The 15915-nt window shown below is 45.2% G+C and overlaps 1 protein-coding gene across 3 annotated transcripts in view; it reads right to left on the bottom strand.

Moving 5' to 3' along the window:
* Nucleotides 1-1988: 1988 nt before the first annotated feature.
* Nucleotides 1989-15915, bottom strand: part of SNTB1 (syntrophin beta 1) — a 242530-nt gene continuing 228603 nt past the window's right edge. Inside the window, exons 6-7 of one of the 3 annotated variants that reach the window (XM_081504802.1) lie at nucleotides 10599-10789; nucleotides 1989-4577 (exon numbers count right to left, since the gene is read on the bottom strand). In XM_081504802.1, coding sequence (XP_081360928.1) covers nucleotides 4485-4577; nucleotides 10599-10789 — 284 coding nt within the window. In that variant the 3' untranslated portion in view covers nucleotides 1989-4484. Of the gene's footprint in view, nucleotides 4622-10575; nucleotides 10790-15915 lie in introns of all 3 variants that reach the window. The other 2 variants (XM_081504803.1, XM_081504804.1) reach the window with 2 other exon arrangements.

Here is a 15915-nt window from a genome sequence, read left to right as displayed (position 1 = left end):
CTCTGTTCTCTGGGTTTGCCCGGTCTGGACATGGATGGACGGGACTAACGCAGTGTGTGGTCTTTTGTATCCGGCTTCTCTTGTTTAGTCTCAGACTCTGGACTGTAACCCGCCAGGCTTCTCTGTCCGTGGAATTTTCCAGGCAAGGATACTCGAGTGGGTTGCCATTCCCTCCTCCAGGGGACCTTCCTGACCCAGGGATGGAACCCACGTCTCGTGCATTGGCAGGCAGATGCTGTGCATGAGGTGCTCAGGGCTCACCCGTGTTGTAGCGTGTGTCAGCATTTCATTGTATGAACCTGTCACAGTTTGTTTATCCATTCACCAGTCGATGGACACTGGGCTGATTCCCCCTTTTGGCTATCGTGAATAATGCTTCTGTGGACGTTTGTGTACAAGTTTTGGCACAGACATATATTTTCCATTATCTTGGGTGTATGCCTAGGAGTGGAACTGCTGGACTCGATAGTAACTCTGTGTAATTTTTGAGGAAATGGCAGGCTTTTCCACAGCAGCTCTCCCGTTTGATTTTTCTGTCAGCAGCTCCAATTGCTCCACCTCCTTGCGAATTCTCGTTGGTATTTATCTTTTGACAGATGATAGGAAATGTGAGGTAATATCTCATAGTGGCTTTGACTGGCATTTCTCTGATAAGTAATGATGTTGAGCATCTTTTCATGCACTTATTGGCCAGTTGGATATTTTCTTTCAGGGAAATGTCCACCAAATCCTTTCTTAAGGACTTTTCAGTGGGGTTATTTCTCTTTTTATTGTGGAGTTGTAAGAGTTCTTTATTGTTTCTGGATCCTAGTCCCTTATCTATGATTTACACATATTTCCTCTGGTTTTCAAATAGTAAAAGACTTCTCAACCCCAGCCTGTTGTATTTGTTACAAGTAACTTGAACACAAGCCAAGTTCTGGTACTAAAGAGAATTTGAGTATTTGGAGCTTGGTGTATAAATAAAATCCCATGAAAATTGAGTTAAAATGAGAGTTGAAAACCCTAAGCCCCAGGTGAAGGCCCAACATGAAACTGTACACACAAAAACCGCTCGTGGCGCCCCCACCCCGACCGTGAGCACCTTCTAGGCCAGTCTCAGAGGAAGAGACGAGCAAGATGTCTTGATGCTCCCGTATCCCTCTGTGGCTATTAAGGAAACCACCGGCCAGCCCACCATACGCAGAGGTGAATATCTATTTAATTCATATATAAATTTTACAGGATATCCATAGTACTATAAACATAGGCACATTTTATAAACTCATGGTACATTCATAAATTACTTTCTCACCCCAGTCCACTCCAGTCCCCTCAGGATAGAATATCTAATATCTGTAAAACAAGGGCCAGAAAGGCCCCACTCATTAATTTTAGAGGACTCCTGCCCATTAAGACCGTTCCTTCTGACTTAACCAAACCGGGTCAACAAGCATTTGGACAAAGCAACATGCATTTTTTCAGCATTTCAGTGCATCAATTGATAAAATTAATTAAATGCATCTGCCTGAATGGTTTTTAAAATAGATTTATAGTTTTGTTTCTCCTACTTAGTCAAGTCAGAAAAAGAAATGATATATCTGTATTCCCGTTGGTTTTCTTTAAATTCCCATGGGATGGTTTAGAGCTACGTCACCACACCAAAGGGCTCACCTAATTAACAATTGGGCAGCTTCCCTCAAAGTCTAGTTTAAGACATCATTCATTGGAGTTGGTTTGCACCTAAAAGAACAGACATTGTGAATTTAATAATTCATTAATTCAAATACGAGACAGATTGATCACAGAGGGAACTGGGCAAAAACAAATCCCCCAAGATGACTCCATTGATTTGCTCTCTGTACCCAGGTATGATTCAGATGTATGAATTTGTGTTATTCACATCATTCATAATGCACATCAAGACAAGATTAAAATCTACAGTGTGAAGTAATAACTTGTTGAATTTGAATTGAAGGAGAAAAAAATACTTGCATTGATTCATCATAGCCAGTCTGATATGATACAATTTAATTTTGAGAAAGAAAAATGATTTATATACACAATTCTTAGTAAAATTTTCTATTTCTTGCTAATAACATTTTAATTCAGAAAATGCATTGATTTTATTCAAATATATTTTTCTAAAATATAAATATTTAAATTAAATTTTTATAAATGCAGAGTATGTAGTTTCTTTTGACCCTCACCCAGATATTAGTCTAAAACTCAAGTGATGAAGAAATAGTATTTGTAATTATGATCATTTTAATGTGTCTATAAATATATAGTAGGATCTTTGCAACTTAATTATAAGTAATTAACTCACACTTCATGTAGTACTGAGCACCTTAGATTACATATTGTTGAATTAAACTATTGGCATTAATATCTGTATTTTCATGTTATTTACAATACACAAGTATAATTTTCTTGTATAACAACATTCCAGTGATTTGGAAAATACATCATGGAAGAGTGTGTTACAATTTACAGATGCATCAAAGCTTTCCTACAACGTTCAGGCTGGCACTTCACTCTTCAGCATTTTAAAATTGGAAACAAAACAAAATCAGTGTTAAAGCTATGTTTTCCAAAGTGATTGTTCTGTTTGTGTGTGTGTGTTTAAACACTAGTTTCATAAGATGTCTTAGAAAGTAGTTCTGCAGCTGTGTTAGGGATGACATAGGATCACCCCTACACGTTAGGGTCATTTCCCCTGCAAAACTGCAACGTGCAATGAAGGCTTTGAAGAGGGTTGCCACCATGAACTCTGTATAACATTTTTAAACGCAGTATTTAACAAACAGTTTTTGATTACTAATGCTTTTATTTCCCTCTACACAAAATACCATTCAATCAATACCCTTTGGAACTTGAATTAATGTTACTTGTATTACTCTGGGGAAACACCTATCTAAAATAAAATGCTGATCTAAAGTAAAACTCCATAAACACATGTATCTCAGTGAACAAAACCACTTTTTAAAGCTTTTTGCATAGCTCTCTGAAAAGACACACAAATCTAACCTGGAACAGTTGTCTGTGTAAACTACAGAGGAGAGAAGTGTTGCAAATACAGAAATTCTAGAGCTAATTTTCAAGATTTGAGGAAAGTGACTTTAAAATCAAATAACAGGTTGTTTTCAGTGAATGTGTTTTGAAAGACAAAAGCAAAAGTGTTAAATCAATAAGACTATGCTGTCTGGGACCTCCCTGGTGGCTCAGCCTACAGTGCGTCTGCCTACAATGCGGGAGACCCGGGTTTGATCCCGGGTCGGGAAGATCCTCTAGAGAAGGAGATGGAAACCCACTCCAGTATTCTTGCCTGAAAAATCCCATGGACAGAGGAGCCTAGTAGGCTACAGTCCATGGGGTCTCAAAGAGTCGGACAAGACTGACCGACTTCACTATGCTGTCTGAAAATATTCTTGTAGAAAAATATCAGGTCATTATATTATTTCCCTGGAATTCAAAAAGAGCTGCGAGTGCTATTCATGGGTTTGGTTATAACACTGGCGCTCTATGTAAAACCCAGCATCAAACAGAATCATATAAGGCTCTATTACTTGCTTGAAAATGCATGCATATAAACACAAGCAGAAATAAGGGCCAATACATTGCTCAGTACTTCCACTGAAAACCACAAAGTGGATATAATTAGTTAACCTCCCGTGAATTATTATATATATATCTCAATGACAATCTTTAAAAAAAAAAATCCATAATTTGCTTTCTATAAATAAAGCTCTAAGTCATGGCTCTAAAATAGCAGGCCTTGGTATGAGTGTAGTCCCAGAATTAATTCTTTCACACAAACCACTCTTCAGCAAAGCTTTGCAATCTAACAGTCTACTCTGGCTCAGAATCCACTGGCTTACAGCTCAGATAAGTATCTGATGCGTTAATTCCCACTCATCATATGCTCATGAGAACACTGCAGAATCATCCTCCTTCACTGAAAGATGATTCATTAAGAAAAAGTAACAGCTGTTACTTAAATGAAAGGTGGGTTTCCACTTGAGTGCTTTCCTTGCCAGTGGAAGTCAACTCGGTTAGAGTAGGAAACAGCACAGTTAAACACAGGGTCCTTACCCGGGTGGGGAGGGGAGAGCTGGGAAGTGTCCTTTTCTCATCTATTCAGCCCTGGCTTAGCGGGTGAACCCGTTGCCTAGAAACGGTATGGTTAAGAGCTGCACATGCTGTTTCAGTAGCATCTCCTTGATTGTCATTACTTAAGAGCTATGCTGTGTATTTCCAATCAGCCTCACCTCTTACCCTTTTACTGTGCTAAGGAGAGTTTCCTTCTGAGAGTCCTTGCGGTGTTTTCTGGGGGTACCCTTTATAGCCGCTGAAACTGCAGAGAAGCCGGGCACGGCTCCACGGGACTCGGGGTCTGAAGCTGACAAGCTGCATCTGGCGTCACTGCGAGTGCTGTCCGCTACGACGAAGTCTGGGGGTGCGCACCGAAGCCGCCTTTTCTCAGAGGTAATTCGCCCCTCTGCTCAGGCCACCAAGCCCAGCCTTGTAATCTTAGCTGACAGGAAGGAATGGATGATGAAAACAATCGGCTTGGGGCAGGAGTGGAGGTCCAGCTGCTGAAATTTAAAAAGAAGAGAACATGAAAAATTTTAAATAAGTGCTTGATACAAAATAGTGATTTACACATCAAACAGATCCAAGCACTTCCTGCTTTTAAGTGTTAACTGGAGCAACTGTGTTTTTAAAATCCTTGCCCCCCAATGAGATTAAAAAAAATAACTCTTTGAAGTTACTCCTTACATCTCATAGATCTTATTTCCCAAAATAAGTTCTGTGAAATTTATACATACCAATAGCATACCTATCAGTGCTGCCCTTCTTGACTGTCTAACTCTTTTATTTTTGGTGTCACAGTTATTTATGTTGGATTAGGTACCTCATGAGGCAGTGCTGTTTCCCATCATAAATTTGAGTCCTGGTTCTAACTTTTCAGGTGTGTACATAATCTTGGACAACTCATTTAAAATTATTCTCTGTCCAACCTAACTTACAGGATAGAGTGTTAAAACAAGATCATTTCAGTTCAGTCGCTCAGTCGTGTCCGACTCTTTGCGACCCCATGAATTGCAGCACGCCAGGCCTCTCTGTCCATCACCAACTCCCAGAGTCCACCCAAACCCATGTCCATCGAGTCGGTGATGCCATCCAACCGTCTCATCCTCTGTCGTCCCCTTCTCCTCCCACCCCCAATCCTACCCAGCATTAGGGTCTTTTCCAATGAGTCAACTCTTCGCATGAGGTGGCCGAAGTATTGGAGTTTCAGCTTCAACATCAGACCTTCCAATGAACACCCGGGATTGATCTCTTTTAGGATGGATTGATTGGATCTCCTTGCAGTCCAAGGGACTCTCAAGAGTCTTCTCCAACACCACAGTTCAAAAGCATCAATTCTGCGGCACTCAGCTTTCTTCACCGTCCAACTCTCACATCCATACACGACCACTGGGAAAACCATAGCCTTGACTAGACGTACTTTTGTTGGCAAAGTAATGTCTCTGCTTTTAAATATGCTATCTAGGTTGGCCATAACCTTCCTTCCAAGGAGTAAGCGTCTTTTAATTTCATGGCTGCAGTCACCATCAGCAGTGATTTTGGAGCCCCAAAAAATAAAGTCTGACACTGTTTCCACTGTTTCCCCATCTATTTCCCATGAAGTGATGGGACCGGATGCCATGATCTTAGTTTTCTGAATGTTGAGCTTTAAGCCAACTTTTTCACTCCTCTTTCACCTTCATCAAGAGGCTCTTTAGTTCTTCTTCACTCTCTGCCATAAGGGTGGTGTCATCCGCATATCTGAGGTTATTGATATTTCTCCCGGCAATCTTGATTCCAGCTTGTGCTTCCTCCAGCCCAGCGTTTCTCATGATGTACTCTGCATATAAGTTAAATAAGCAGGGTGACAATATACAGCCTTGACGTACTCCTTTTCCTATTTGGAACCAGTCTGTTGTTCCATTTCCAGTTCTAACTGTTGCTTCCTGACCTGCATACAGGTTTCTCAAGAGACAGGTCAGATGGTCTGGTAGTCCCATCTCTTTCAGAATTTTCCACAGTTTATTGTGATCCACACAGTCAAAGGCTTTGGCATAGTCAATAAAGCAGAAATAGATGTTTTTCTGGAACTCTTGCTTTTTCGATGATCCAGCGGATATTGGCAATTTGATCTCTGGTTCCTCTGCCTTTTCTAAAACCAGCTGAACATCTGGAAGTTCACAGTTCACGTATTGCTGAAGCCTGGCTTGGAGAATTTTGAGCATTACTTTACTAGCATGTGAGATGAGTGCAATTGTGCGGTAGTTTGAGCATTCTTTGGCATTGCCTTTCTTTGGGATTGGAACGAAGACTGACCTCTTCCAGTCCTGTGGCTGGAAACAAGATACTGCAGGTGAAAATCCCTTACAGACCAGAAAATACAGGAGCTCTTATCACGAGCAGCCGCGTCCCCACAGCTCGTGGCACGACGTAAGCACCTACAGCACTTGTCTGCTGAGGCTCCTTCTGAGGGCTTGTTGTCTCTGCGTGTTCCTACAGAGCCGGCCCAAGGTCAGAGCCTAACAGGTTGAGTTTTTATCACCTGACCTAGTTCAAGAGCACTGTGTTGCTCCCAATACTTTTTTTTTTAGCTTATTTTTTTCTTTTTATTGAAGTAGATTACAAAGTTTTTAATCCTTGTTATACAGCAAAGTGATTTGGTTATACATATACATATACATACATTCTTTTTTTAATATTCTTTTCTAAAATGGTTTATCATAGGATATGATAAACTGGGGATAACTGTTTTACAGGGCTGTGTGAGTTTCTGGTGGGCCTCAGTGTGAATCAGCCGTGAGCACGCAGACAGGGCTGTGTGAGTTTCTGGTGTGCCTCAGTGTGAATCAGCCGTGAGCGTGCAGACAGTGCTGTGTGAGTTTCTGGTGTGCCTCAGTGTGAGTCAGCCGTGAGCACGCAGACAGGGCTGTGTGAGTTTCTGGTGTGCCTCAGTGTGAGTCAGCCGTGAGCACGCAGACAGGGCTGTGTGAGTTTCTGGTGTGCCTCAGTGTGAGTCAGCCGTGAGCGTGCAGACAGTGCTGTGTGAGTTTCTGGTGGGCCTCAGTGTGAATCAGCCGTGAGCACGCAGACAGTGCTGTGTGAGTTTCTGGTGTGCCTCAATGTGAATCAGCCGTGAGCACGCAGACAGTGCTGTGTGAGTTTCTGGTGTGCCTCAGTGTGAGTCAGCCGTGAGCACGCAGACAGGGCTGTGTGAGTTTCTGGTGTGCCTCAGTGTGAGTCAGCCGTGAGCGTGCAGACAGTGCTGTGTGAGTTTCTGGTGGGCCTCAGTGTGAATCAGCCGTGAGCACGCAGACAGTGCTGTGTGAGTTTCTGGTGTGCCTCAATGTGAATCAGCCGTGAGCACGCAGACAGTGCTGTGTGAGTTTCTGGTGTGCCTCAGTGTGAGTCAGCCGTGAGCACGCAGACAGGGCTGTGTGAGTTTCTGGTGTGTCTCAGTGTGAATCAGCTGTAACCACGCAGACAGTGCTGTGTGAGTTTCTGGTGTGCCTCAGTGTGAGTCAGCTCTAAGCACGCATCCCTCCCTCCCTCCTGGTCCCTCCCACCCCTCTAGGCCACCACAGCACCTGGCTTAGCCCCCGCGCCCTCCAGCGGTGTGCCGCGAGCTGTTTGCCCACGGCAGTGTGCACACCAGGGCTACTCTCCCAGTTCCTCCTCCTTATCCCCAATTCTATTCTGATGCTGGAGAATAACAACCTGACCACAGTAACATCCAGCGAAGTTAAGTAGTACTTAGCATGAAGCAGGTGCTGTGTGAATATTTTCTGCACGTTATCTTAGTCAATTCTCACAGAATCCCTCTGGGGTAGCTACTGTTGCTATCTCTATGTCTTAAATGCTAAACTAAAATTTGGTGAAGCTATAAAACCTTCTAAGACCATACAGCTTACAGTAAAAGCGAAACCAGGAACTCCGATGCAGGTGTGTCTGATGCCAGGCTGGGCCTAAGCACCGCCTTCTCCCCTGATTTTGGTGGCGCAGGGTGTTTCCTGCAGCGCTGGGTCTCTGTGCTCGCCTCTCCTGTAGTCTGTGGTGACTGGGGCTCCCCTTATTTCAGAATACGGGCTCCAGAGCAAGCGGGCTTAGATGCCCTGCCGCATGTGAGATCTTAATTTCCAGACCAGGGATCGAACCTGTGTCCTCTGCATTGGCAGGCGGATTCTTAACCACTGGGCTGCCAGGGAAATCCACTTCCCCACCATATTCGCTTTTACTAACACAGAACGTAACTTTTCAAACTAACCTTAAAGGTGACCTACTTCAGTCACTGTGTTTTTTAGATGGGGAGACTCAGAGCCAAAGAAATAAGAGGACTTGCGCAAGACACTTGATGAGTTAGTTCCAAACTCAGATGAGTTAGTTCCAAACTCAGAAAGACTGTACGGGTCTCTTGACCCTCCGCTTATTGCATTTTCTACCACTCACCTCTGCTCCCTTCCCTAGCACCTGCCTCTGGGGGTTGCTTAGCTAGATCCTGGGGAAGGTGTGTCTGAAATTGAGCGTCTCAGACTAACGTATCAACAGCAGAAAAATCAGTCCTTCCGAAGTCTTTTCAAGTCAGGTCGCAATTATAGGCAGAAAGCCCAAATTTAGACATAACTTATTTTTCCTCACTGGCAAAAAGCCTTGAATTTTCCAGCCATGTATAAAAAGCAGGAGACTCCTTCTTGGGACCAGTCACCTTTAGCAAAAAGTGCCCAGTTGGGTGATGGATAGAGCAGCGAGTGAACCAGAAGTGTTCTCAGCAAAATGGACCTGCTGATCACTTGTTTCTTTCCAAAGTGGTGCTTCCGACTGAATTTACTGATTGCAACACACAAATAAACAACAAAATTCTATAAAACTCTGCGGATCCACTTTAAATGTTAGGAAAATGACTAGCTGGAAATTGTTCTTAGCAAGCGCGTTCAGGCCTCCTTCAGCCACAGGGCACCAACTTCATCATGACTCCTGTGGAATGGCATGACCCCAGAGGAAGAAATCTGGTACTGTACTGTTGCATGCCCTGGAACACTGCAACACAGATTACAGGCGTGGAGCTAGCGGTTAAGAACCTGCCTGCCAGGAGATGCAGGCGACTTGAGTTCGATCCCTGGGTCGGGAAGATCCCCTGGAGGAGGAAATGGCAACCACTGCAGTGTTCCCGCCTGGAGAACCCCGTGGACAGAGGAGCCTGGCGGGCTACAGTCCACGGGGTCGCAGAGTCAGACATGACTGAAGCAACTCAGCACCCACAGGTACTCTTTTTTTATTTTTAGTTATTTGACTGCACTGGGTCTCGGTTGTGGGGTGTGTGCTTGGTTGCCCTGCAGCACGCTCTTTAAGTGTGGCCTTTCCTCCCCAGAGACTGGAGTGGGGGTGGGAGGGGCTGTGGGTGTGCTCAGTCGTGTCCGACTCTGTGTGACCCCGTGGACTGGAGCCCACCAGGCTCTTCTGTCTGTGGGCTTCTCCAGGCAGGAACACTAGAGCGGGTTGCCATGCCCTCCTCCAGGGGACCTTCCCGACCCAGATATTGAACCTTTGTCTCCCGTGGCTCTTGCAGTTCAGGTAGATTCTTTACCACTGAGCCACCAGGGAAGCCCTGGGGGAGGGGAGGGTGATACAAGCCTAATAGCTGAGTTACAATGACTACATCTTATTTTTAGAGATTTATCTCTGCATTTTATATATCCCCCATCCAGGTTATCAAGTATGAGTCAATAAATATTTGTTGACTAAGCCAGTGACTAGGAAGGACCTAGACAGAAACCGGCTTTTCCAAATCAAAGTCCTTTTTTGCAGCTCTACATTCCACAGCTTAAATGAGATGTCTTCCTGAGAACTACTCGTGCTAGAAAGTGGAGGAAAGCGCGACTTTCACTCTTCAGAGGAACGAGAGTGATGTATTTTTTCATTATGGTAGTCGGTAACAATCGCAGGAAATCATGATTTTAAACACATCTGCTGTGATAGAAGAAGTATAAGTGTTACCCTGACTGACAGATTCGCTGGTTTTGCTGGACACCTCCTGACAGGAGCTCACAGTTCCCGGTCCTTGTCTGGCCCTCTCTCCACTCAGGGGAGCTGACCAGTGTTGCTGAGTCTCCCGGCTGCCCCTTCCCCTCTGGGCTCTTCACGGTCTCCACTCCTGAGACCTCGGAGACTGTGGGCAGGACCGGTATTTTACATCCGTGTATCCCTGACACGTCGCACAATCCCCAGTTTAGATCAGATGCTTTTAAACAATGAATGGTACATTTTGACAGTGGCGGGGCCCTCTTTGAGAAGAATTTAATACTGACTATATAAAGGATCCTTTCCTTTGATTCAAATATTTCTGTAATATTCAAATGAGACCAAAGTAAAGGACTGAAAAATTGGATACCATTACTATTTGTCAAGGATCCATGAAGACATGAACCTGTAAGTATTTTGTTAATAGTCAAATGCTAAATAAATATAAGGCAGTATTATGTTTGAGAGCCAGTATGGGTGAGTTGCGTAAGGAAATACACGAAATCACACAGTCTAAAGAAAAGTGCACTTACAAGCTCTCCATCTTTGCCTCCAAAATCTAAATACAGCATCCTGATTCCATCATCTGAAGACATTTTCAGCTTTTCATAAGGAGCCTGTATGACTGTCTTGGGGAAGGCACCCTCCTGTGGTTCAGTGGTAATCGAAAATCCATTCTCGTAATGTATGGTCAGTCGGCACTCCTGGTTTTTGTAGGTGCAAGCTGGGAGAGACAGAGAAGGAAGGGTGAGTGGTGGACAGTGGAAGCCCGTCCATTCTCCCCGGCGCTTAACCTCGTCTCCCCGCCCCCAGGGCCCAGCCACAAAGCTTCTTTCTAAAGTTAAAAATTCATAATGTGCATGAAAGTATTCTCCTTAGATTGATTATGATATTGTCATTTAACTTGTCTTGTGAAATGAAGGGAAATAAACAGAAAGAAATTCCTTTCACTGCGATTTACTGCATTTTATCTGGGCTCTAGCCCTAATGTAACCATCTGATACGTATCTAGGGAGACAGGTGTTCCAATGACCTTGTCTCAAGCTTGAAAAAAACCTGACACTAAAAAAAACATTTACTTGGCTGCGTTGGGTCTTAGCTGCGGCTCGAGGGACGTTCTCTGCAGCCGGAGGGCGACTCTCTGTTGTGGTTTGTGTGCTCAGTTGCCCCCAGGGACGTGGGCTCTTAGTGCCCCAACCAGGGATGGGACCCGAGTCCCCTGCGTTGGAAGGCAGATTCTTAGCCACTGAATCACCAGAGAAGTCCCTGATTTTCGATTTAGAGTAAGCTACCTCTGATCATTGTCTTCATCATCATACACACACATACACAAGCTATAAATGAATCAATCATCAATCAATTAATGCAGCACCTATCACCCGATGAAAGAAGCAATCACTCCCCCAGTGACATTACCCAAGTTAACAAAAACACATGTAAGAAGCCAGGAGCGAGCTGTTAAAAATAACCTGAGTTTTAATTTTAAAAAGTCAAACAAAGCTCCTTTTATAAACAGAAAGGGGAGCTTTTAGACTTGCCCTGATGATCTGATCATCCCGGGTCCTGAAGAAGCGGCTGCCGCAGATCGTGGTGCAAAGGGACAGCTTCTATGAAGGAGCCGCGTCCCCCGCTGCCCAGGGTGCAGGCAGCCTTGACTGCTGCCCACAGGCGCCCCCTGATCCCAGAGAACAGCAGGAAAACCTTCCCATCAGGTTAGGCGCCAGCAGTTCTCTGCCTTTAGGAAAAGGTGCCAGCCCTTTCCGATTACGAGCAGCAGCCTGCCTCCTGATTCCAAGTTTCTGTTAGGAAGCCCTGTGAGTGTTAAAACCCTTCACCAAAGCATTCTGGAGGGAATTCCCTGGCAGTCTGATGGTTAGGACTCCTGTCAGGCCCAGGGTTCAATTCTTGGTTGGGGAACTAAGATCCCTCAAAACGCACAGCCCCCAAAATAAAGCAGAGAGTTCTGGGAAAGGTGATTAAGGATCAGATTGGATTTTTTTTTTTTTTTTTGCCTTACAAAACACCACATTTAACAGACCCTGGTAACTCAACTGGCGCTGGCCTTCACATACATCTGAAAGCTCTTTAGGGAAGCAAAAAGACACCTTCCTTCTGAGGGAGGCATAAAGATGAAGGCAGCATTGATTACTCTACACCCTCACTAACTCAGCTTTATAAACCGAAGTGAGTTTCACCCTCCTGCACTTGGGAAGCTTAGTATGAGAAGTGAAAAAAGCGAAGCCCAGAGCGGTGCTGCTGCTGCTAAGAGCACATTGCAACCCGGTGGTTTCGACGCAGGACCCAGTCCTTCCCTCCCGTCTGTCTCCCGCTCGGCGCGCAGGATGCAGAGAGGTGTGGACAGGGGTCCCGGCCGAGAGACGCTCAGGGTCATAACGGGCTGGGGCCCCAGAGTTCGGGGGACAAACAGGCTGTCTCTCTGCTCTCAGAATGAAGAAGCTTTTAACTGGTTAAAATACATACTCTTTCCTTCCAAGGACCGCAGCCATCTTTCAACTTGTAACTAAGGCCTGACATTTCCCAAAGACGTCTTCTCTAATAGAGCTGAGTCCTGGGCAGAGGCCCTTGGCAACTCCCACACTGTGCTCTCGGGGGGGCCCTAGACCTCCGCCGCCCGTCTGCTTCAAGGATGACCAACCCGCAACACAGAGGTAGCACAGCTGGAGTGATGGCTTCCCATCTTTTTACGTTTGTTTTTAATGGAGTATAACTACTTTACACTGTTGTATTATTTTCTGCTGTACAATGACGTGAATCAGTTATACATATACACATATCCCCTCCCTCTGAGACCTTCCTCCAGCCCCCAAACCCCATCCCACCCCCTAGGTCACTGCAGGGCACCGGGCTGAGCTCCCTGAGCGAGCGCAGGCTCTCAGCGGCCCCGTTGTGCACACAGTCGTGTGTATGTGTGTGTGCGCACACGCGTGTGTCAGAGCCGCTTTTCCGGATCGTGTTCCCCCCACTCCCCGGCCCCCCGCTGTGTCCACACCGACACTCTCCACATGCGTGTCTGTCCCTGCCCTGCGCACAGGTTCATCTGTATGCGGCTTCCCGTCTTGAATCTTCATTTCTGACACTGTGTAACGTTGCAGAATGCGGGCAACTGGGCTCTAAACATGTTTTTCCCCTTTTCTCTATGTTTGAACTTTAAAGCTATGCCACTGGATGGTCTAATTAACTGATCATGATTCCTTTTAATTCTAATTGACCTAAAGTGGTATTTGTGGCCTTGAAATAATGGAATCGGTTACCTGAAGACGCTCTTAATCTACACAGGATAAATTGAACGCAGTATCAAGCTAACGGAGGCTCTGATGAAAACGCCAGCCCCTCCTCCCAGCCCCCTGCAGGCTTCTCTGCCTCTGAAACTGGGCTTTGGTCATTTCCATAATTCTTCTCTCCCACCACTGGGCTTGCTCACTCTGCACAATTCTTTGTTGTTTTCCTGGGGCTGGTCCATCAACAGCCTCAATGTTTTTCTGTCAAAGTAGATTTGAGCTTACAGAGAGAAGAAGTTTATGAAATTTGTGGACTGTAAATTAACCAACCCCCTTTGGCCACTTTATTCTTTCCTAGAACACTCCTGATTGTTGCTAGGAGTCTGGGCTTCTCTGCTGTCATACATACAACTTCAGGAAATTTCGCTTTCAGGTGACTTGAGCCTTTACCAGCTCTCAGGTCCAAAACTCTCATTTTGCTCTCCATACAGAATACATATCAAAAATAAAAACTTCAGTGACACATCAAGAAACATTTTCAAAAATGCTGGAAAATATTGGAAGTGCTAACCATCTTCAGGATAACTTTTAAAAATAGCTTTATTTCTGGCTGTGCGGGGGCTTCGCGGCTGTGCAGCTTTTCTCCAGTTGCGGTGAGCGGGGCTTCTCCTCCTGGCAGCGTGCACGCTTCTCATCGCGGGGGCTTCTCCTCCTGGCCACGCGCGGGCGTCTCATCACGGGGCTTCTCTTGTTGCCGAGGACAGGCTCGCTGGCATGTGGCTTCAGTAGGTGTGGCCCGGGGCTCAGGACCGTGGCTCCCAGACTCCAGAGCACGGGCTCAGGAGTTGTGGCGCATGGGCCCAGTTGCTCCTTGGCATATGGAATCTTCCTGGACCAGGGATCAAATCCGTGTCTCCTGTATTGGCAGGTAGATTCTTCACCACTGAGCCACCAGGGAGGCCCCAGGATTGTTTTTAAAAGACACTGATCATCTCAGAGATGCTGCAGTAGAAATTCTACAAAATACCTGGTTTTTCATATTTGCACAAATGAAGGAAATGTGGAGAAACCCTGCTACATGTTGGTGTGTGTCCCATCTTTTATTTATTCATTTTTAAGTCCATCTCACACGCTAGCAAAGTAATGCTCAAAATCTCCAAGCCAGGCTTCAACAACACATGAACCGTGAATGTCCAGATGTTCAAGCTCATTTTAGAAAAGGCAGAGGAACCAGAGATCAAATTGCCAACATCTGCTGGATCATCAAAAAAGCAAGAGAGTTCCAGAAAAATATCTATTTTTGCTTTATTGACTATGCCAAAGCCTTTGACTGTGTGGATCACAATAAACTGTGGAAAATTCTGAAAGAGATGAGAATACCAGACCACTTGACCTGTCTCTTGAGAAACCTGTATGCAGGTCAGGAAGCAACAGTTAGAACTGGACATGGAACAACAGACTGGTTCCAAATAGGAAAAGGAGTACATCAAGGCTGTATATTGTCACCCTGCTTATTTAACTTATATGCAGAGTACATCATGAGAAACTCTGGGCTGAATGAAGCACAAGCTGGAATCAAGATTGCCAGGAGAAATAATCAATAGCCTCAGATATGCAGATGACACCACCCTTATGGCAGAAAGTGAAGAAGAACTAAAGAGCCTCTTGATGAAAGTGAAAGAGGAGTGAAAAAGTTGGCTTAAAGCTCAACATTCAGAAAACTAAGATCATGGCATCGGGTCCCATCACTTCATGGGAAATAGATGGGGAAACAGTGGAAACAGTGGCTGACTTTATTTTTTTGAGCTCCAAAATCACTGCAGATGGTGATTGCAGCCGTGAAATTATAAGACACTTACTCCTTGGAAGGAAAGTTATGACCAACCTAGACAGCATATTAAAAAGCAGAGACATTACTTTGCTAACAAAGGTCTGTCTAGTCAAGGCTATGGTTTTTCCAGTGGTCATGTATGCATATGAGAGTTGGAATATAAAGAAAGCTGAGCGCAGAAGAATTGATGCCTTTGAACTGTGGTGTTGGAGAAGACTCTTGAGAGTCTCTTGGACTGCAAGGAGATCCAACCAGTCCATCCTAAAGGAGATCAGTCCTGGGTGTTCATTGGAAGGACTGAGGCTGAAGCTGAAGCTCCAATACTTTGGCCACCTGATGCAAAGAACTGACTCATTTGAAAAGACCCTGATGCTGGGAAAGATGGGAGGAGAAGAGAAGGGGACGACAGAGGATGAGATTGTTGGATGGCATCACTGACTCAATGGACAGGAGTCTGAGTAAACTCTGAGAGTTGGTGATGGACAGGGAGGCCTGGCGTGCTGCAGTCCATGGGGTCGCAAAGAGTTGAGTGACTGAACTGAACTGAACTGAAAGTTTTATTGATTCAGTTGTGTATCTTTGGCTGCACTGGACCTTCTTTGCTGCATGCGGGCCTTCTCTAGTTGCCAGAGTGGGGCTACTCTCCAGCTTCGGTGCACGGGCATCCCCTTGCAGGCTTCTCCTGTGGGGCGCAGGCTCTAGGGCTCGCAGGCTTCCGCAGTTGCAGCTCATGGGCCCTGGAGCACATGGGTTCAGTAGCTGTGGCGCACCAGCTTAGTG

The sequence above is a fragment of the Giraffa tippelskirchi genome, chromosome 6 (genome assembly GCF_054371585.1).
Source record: "Giraffa tippelskirchi isolate mGirTip1 chromosome 6, T2T-mGirTip1v1.2.pri, whole genome shotgun sequence".
NCBI classification, from domain to species: Eukaryota; Metazoa; Chordata; class Mammalia; order Artiodactyla; family Giraffidae; genus Giraffa; species Giraffa tippelskirchi.
Note: the sequence above shows the minus strand (reverse complement) of the source record. Positions and strands in the feature narration are given on the sequence as shown.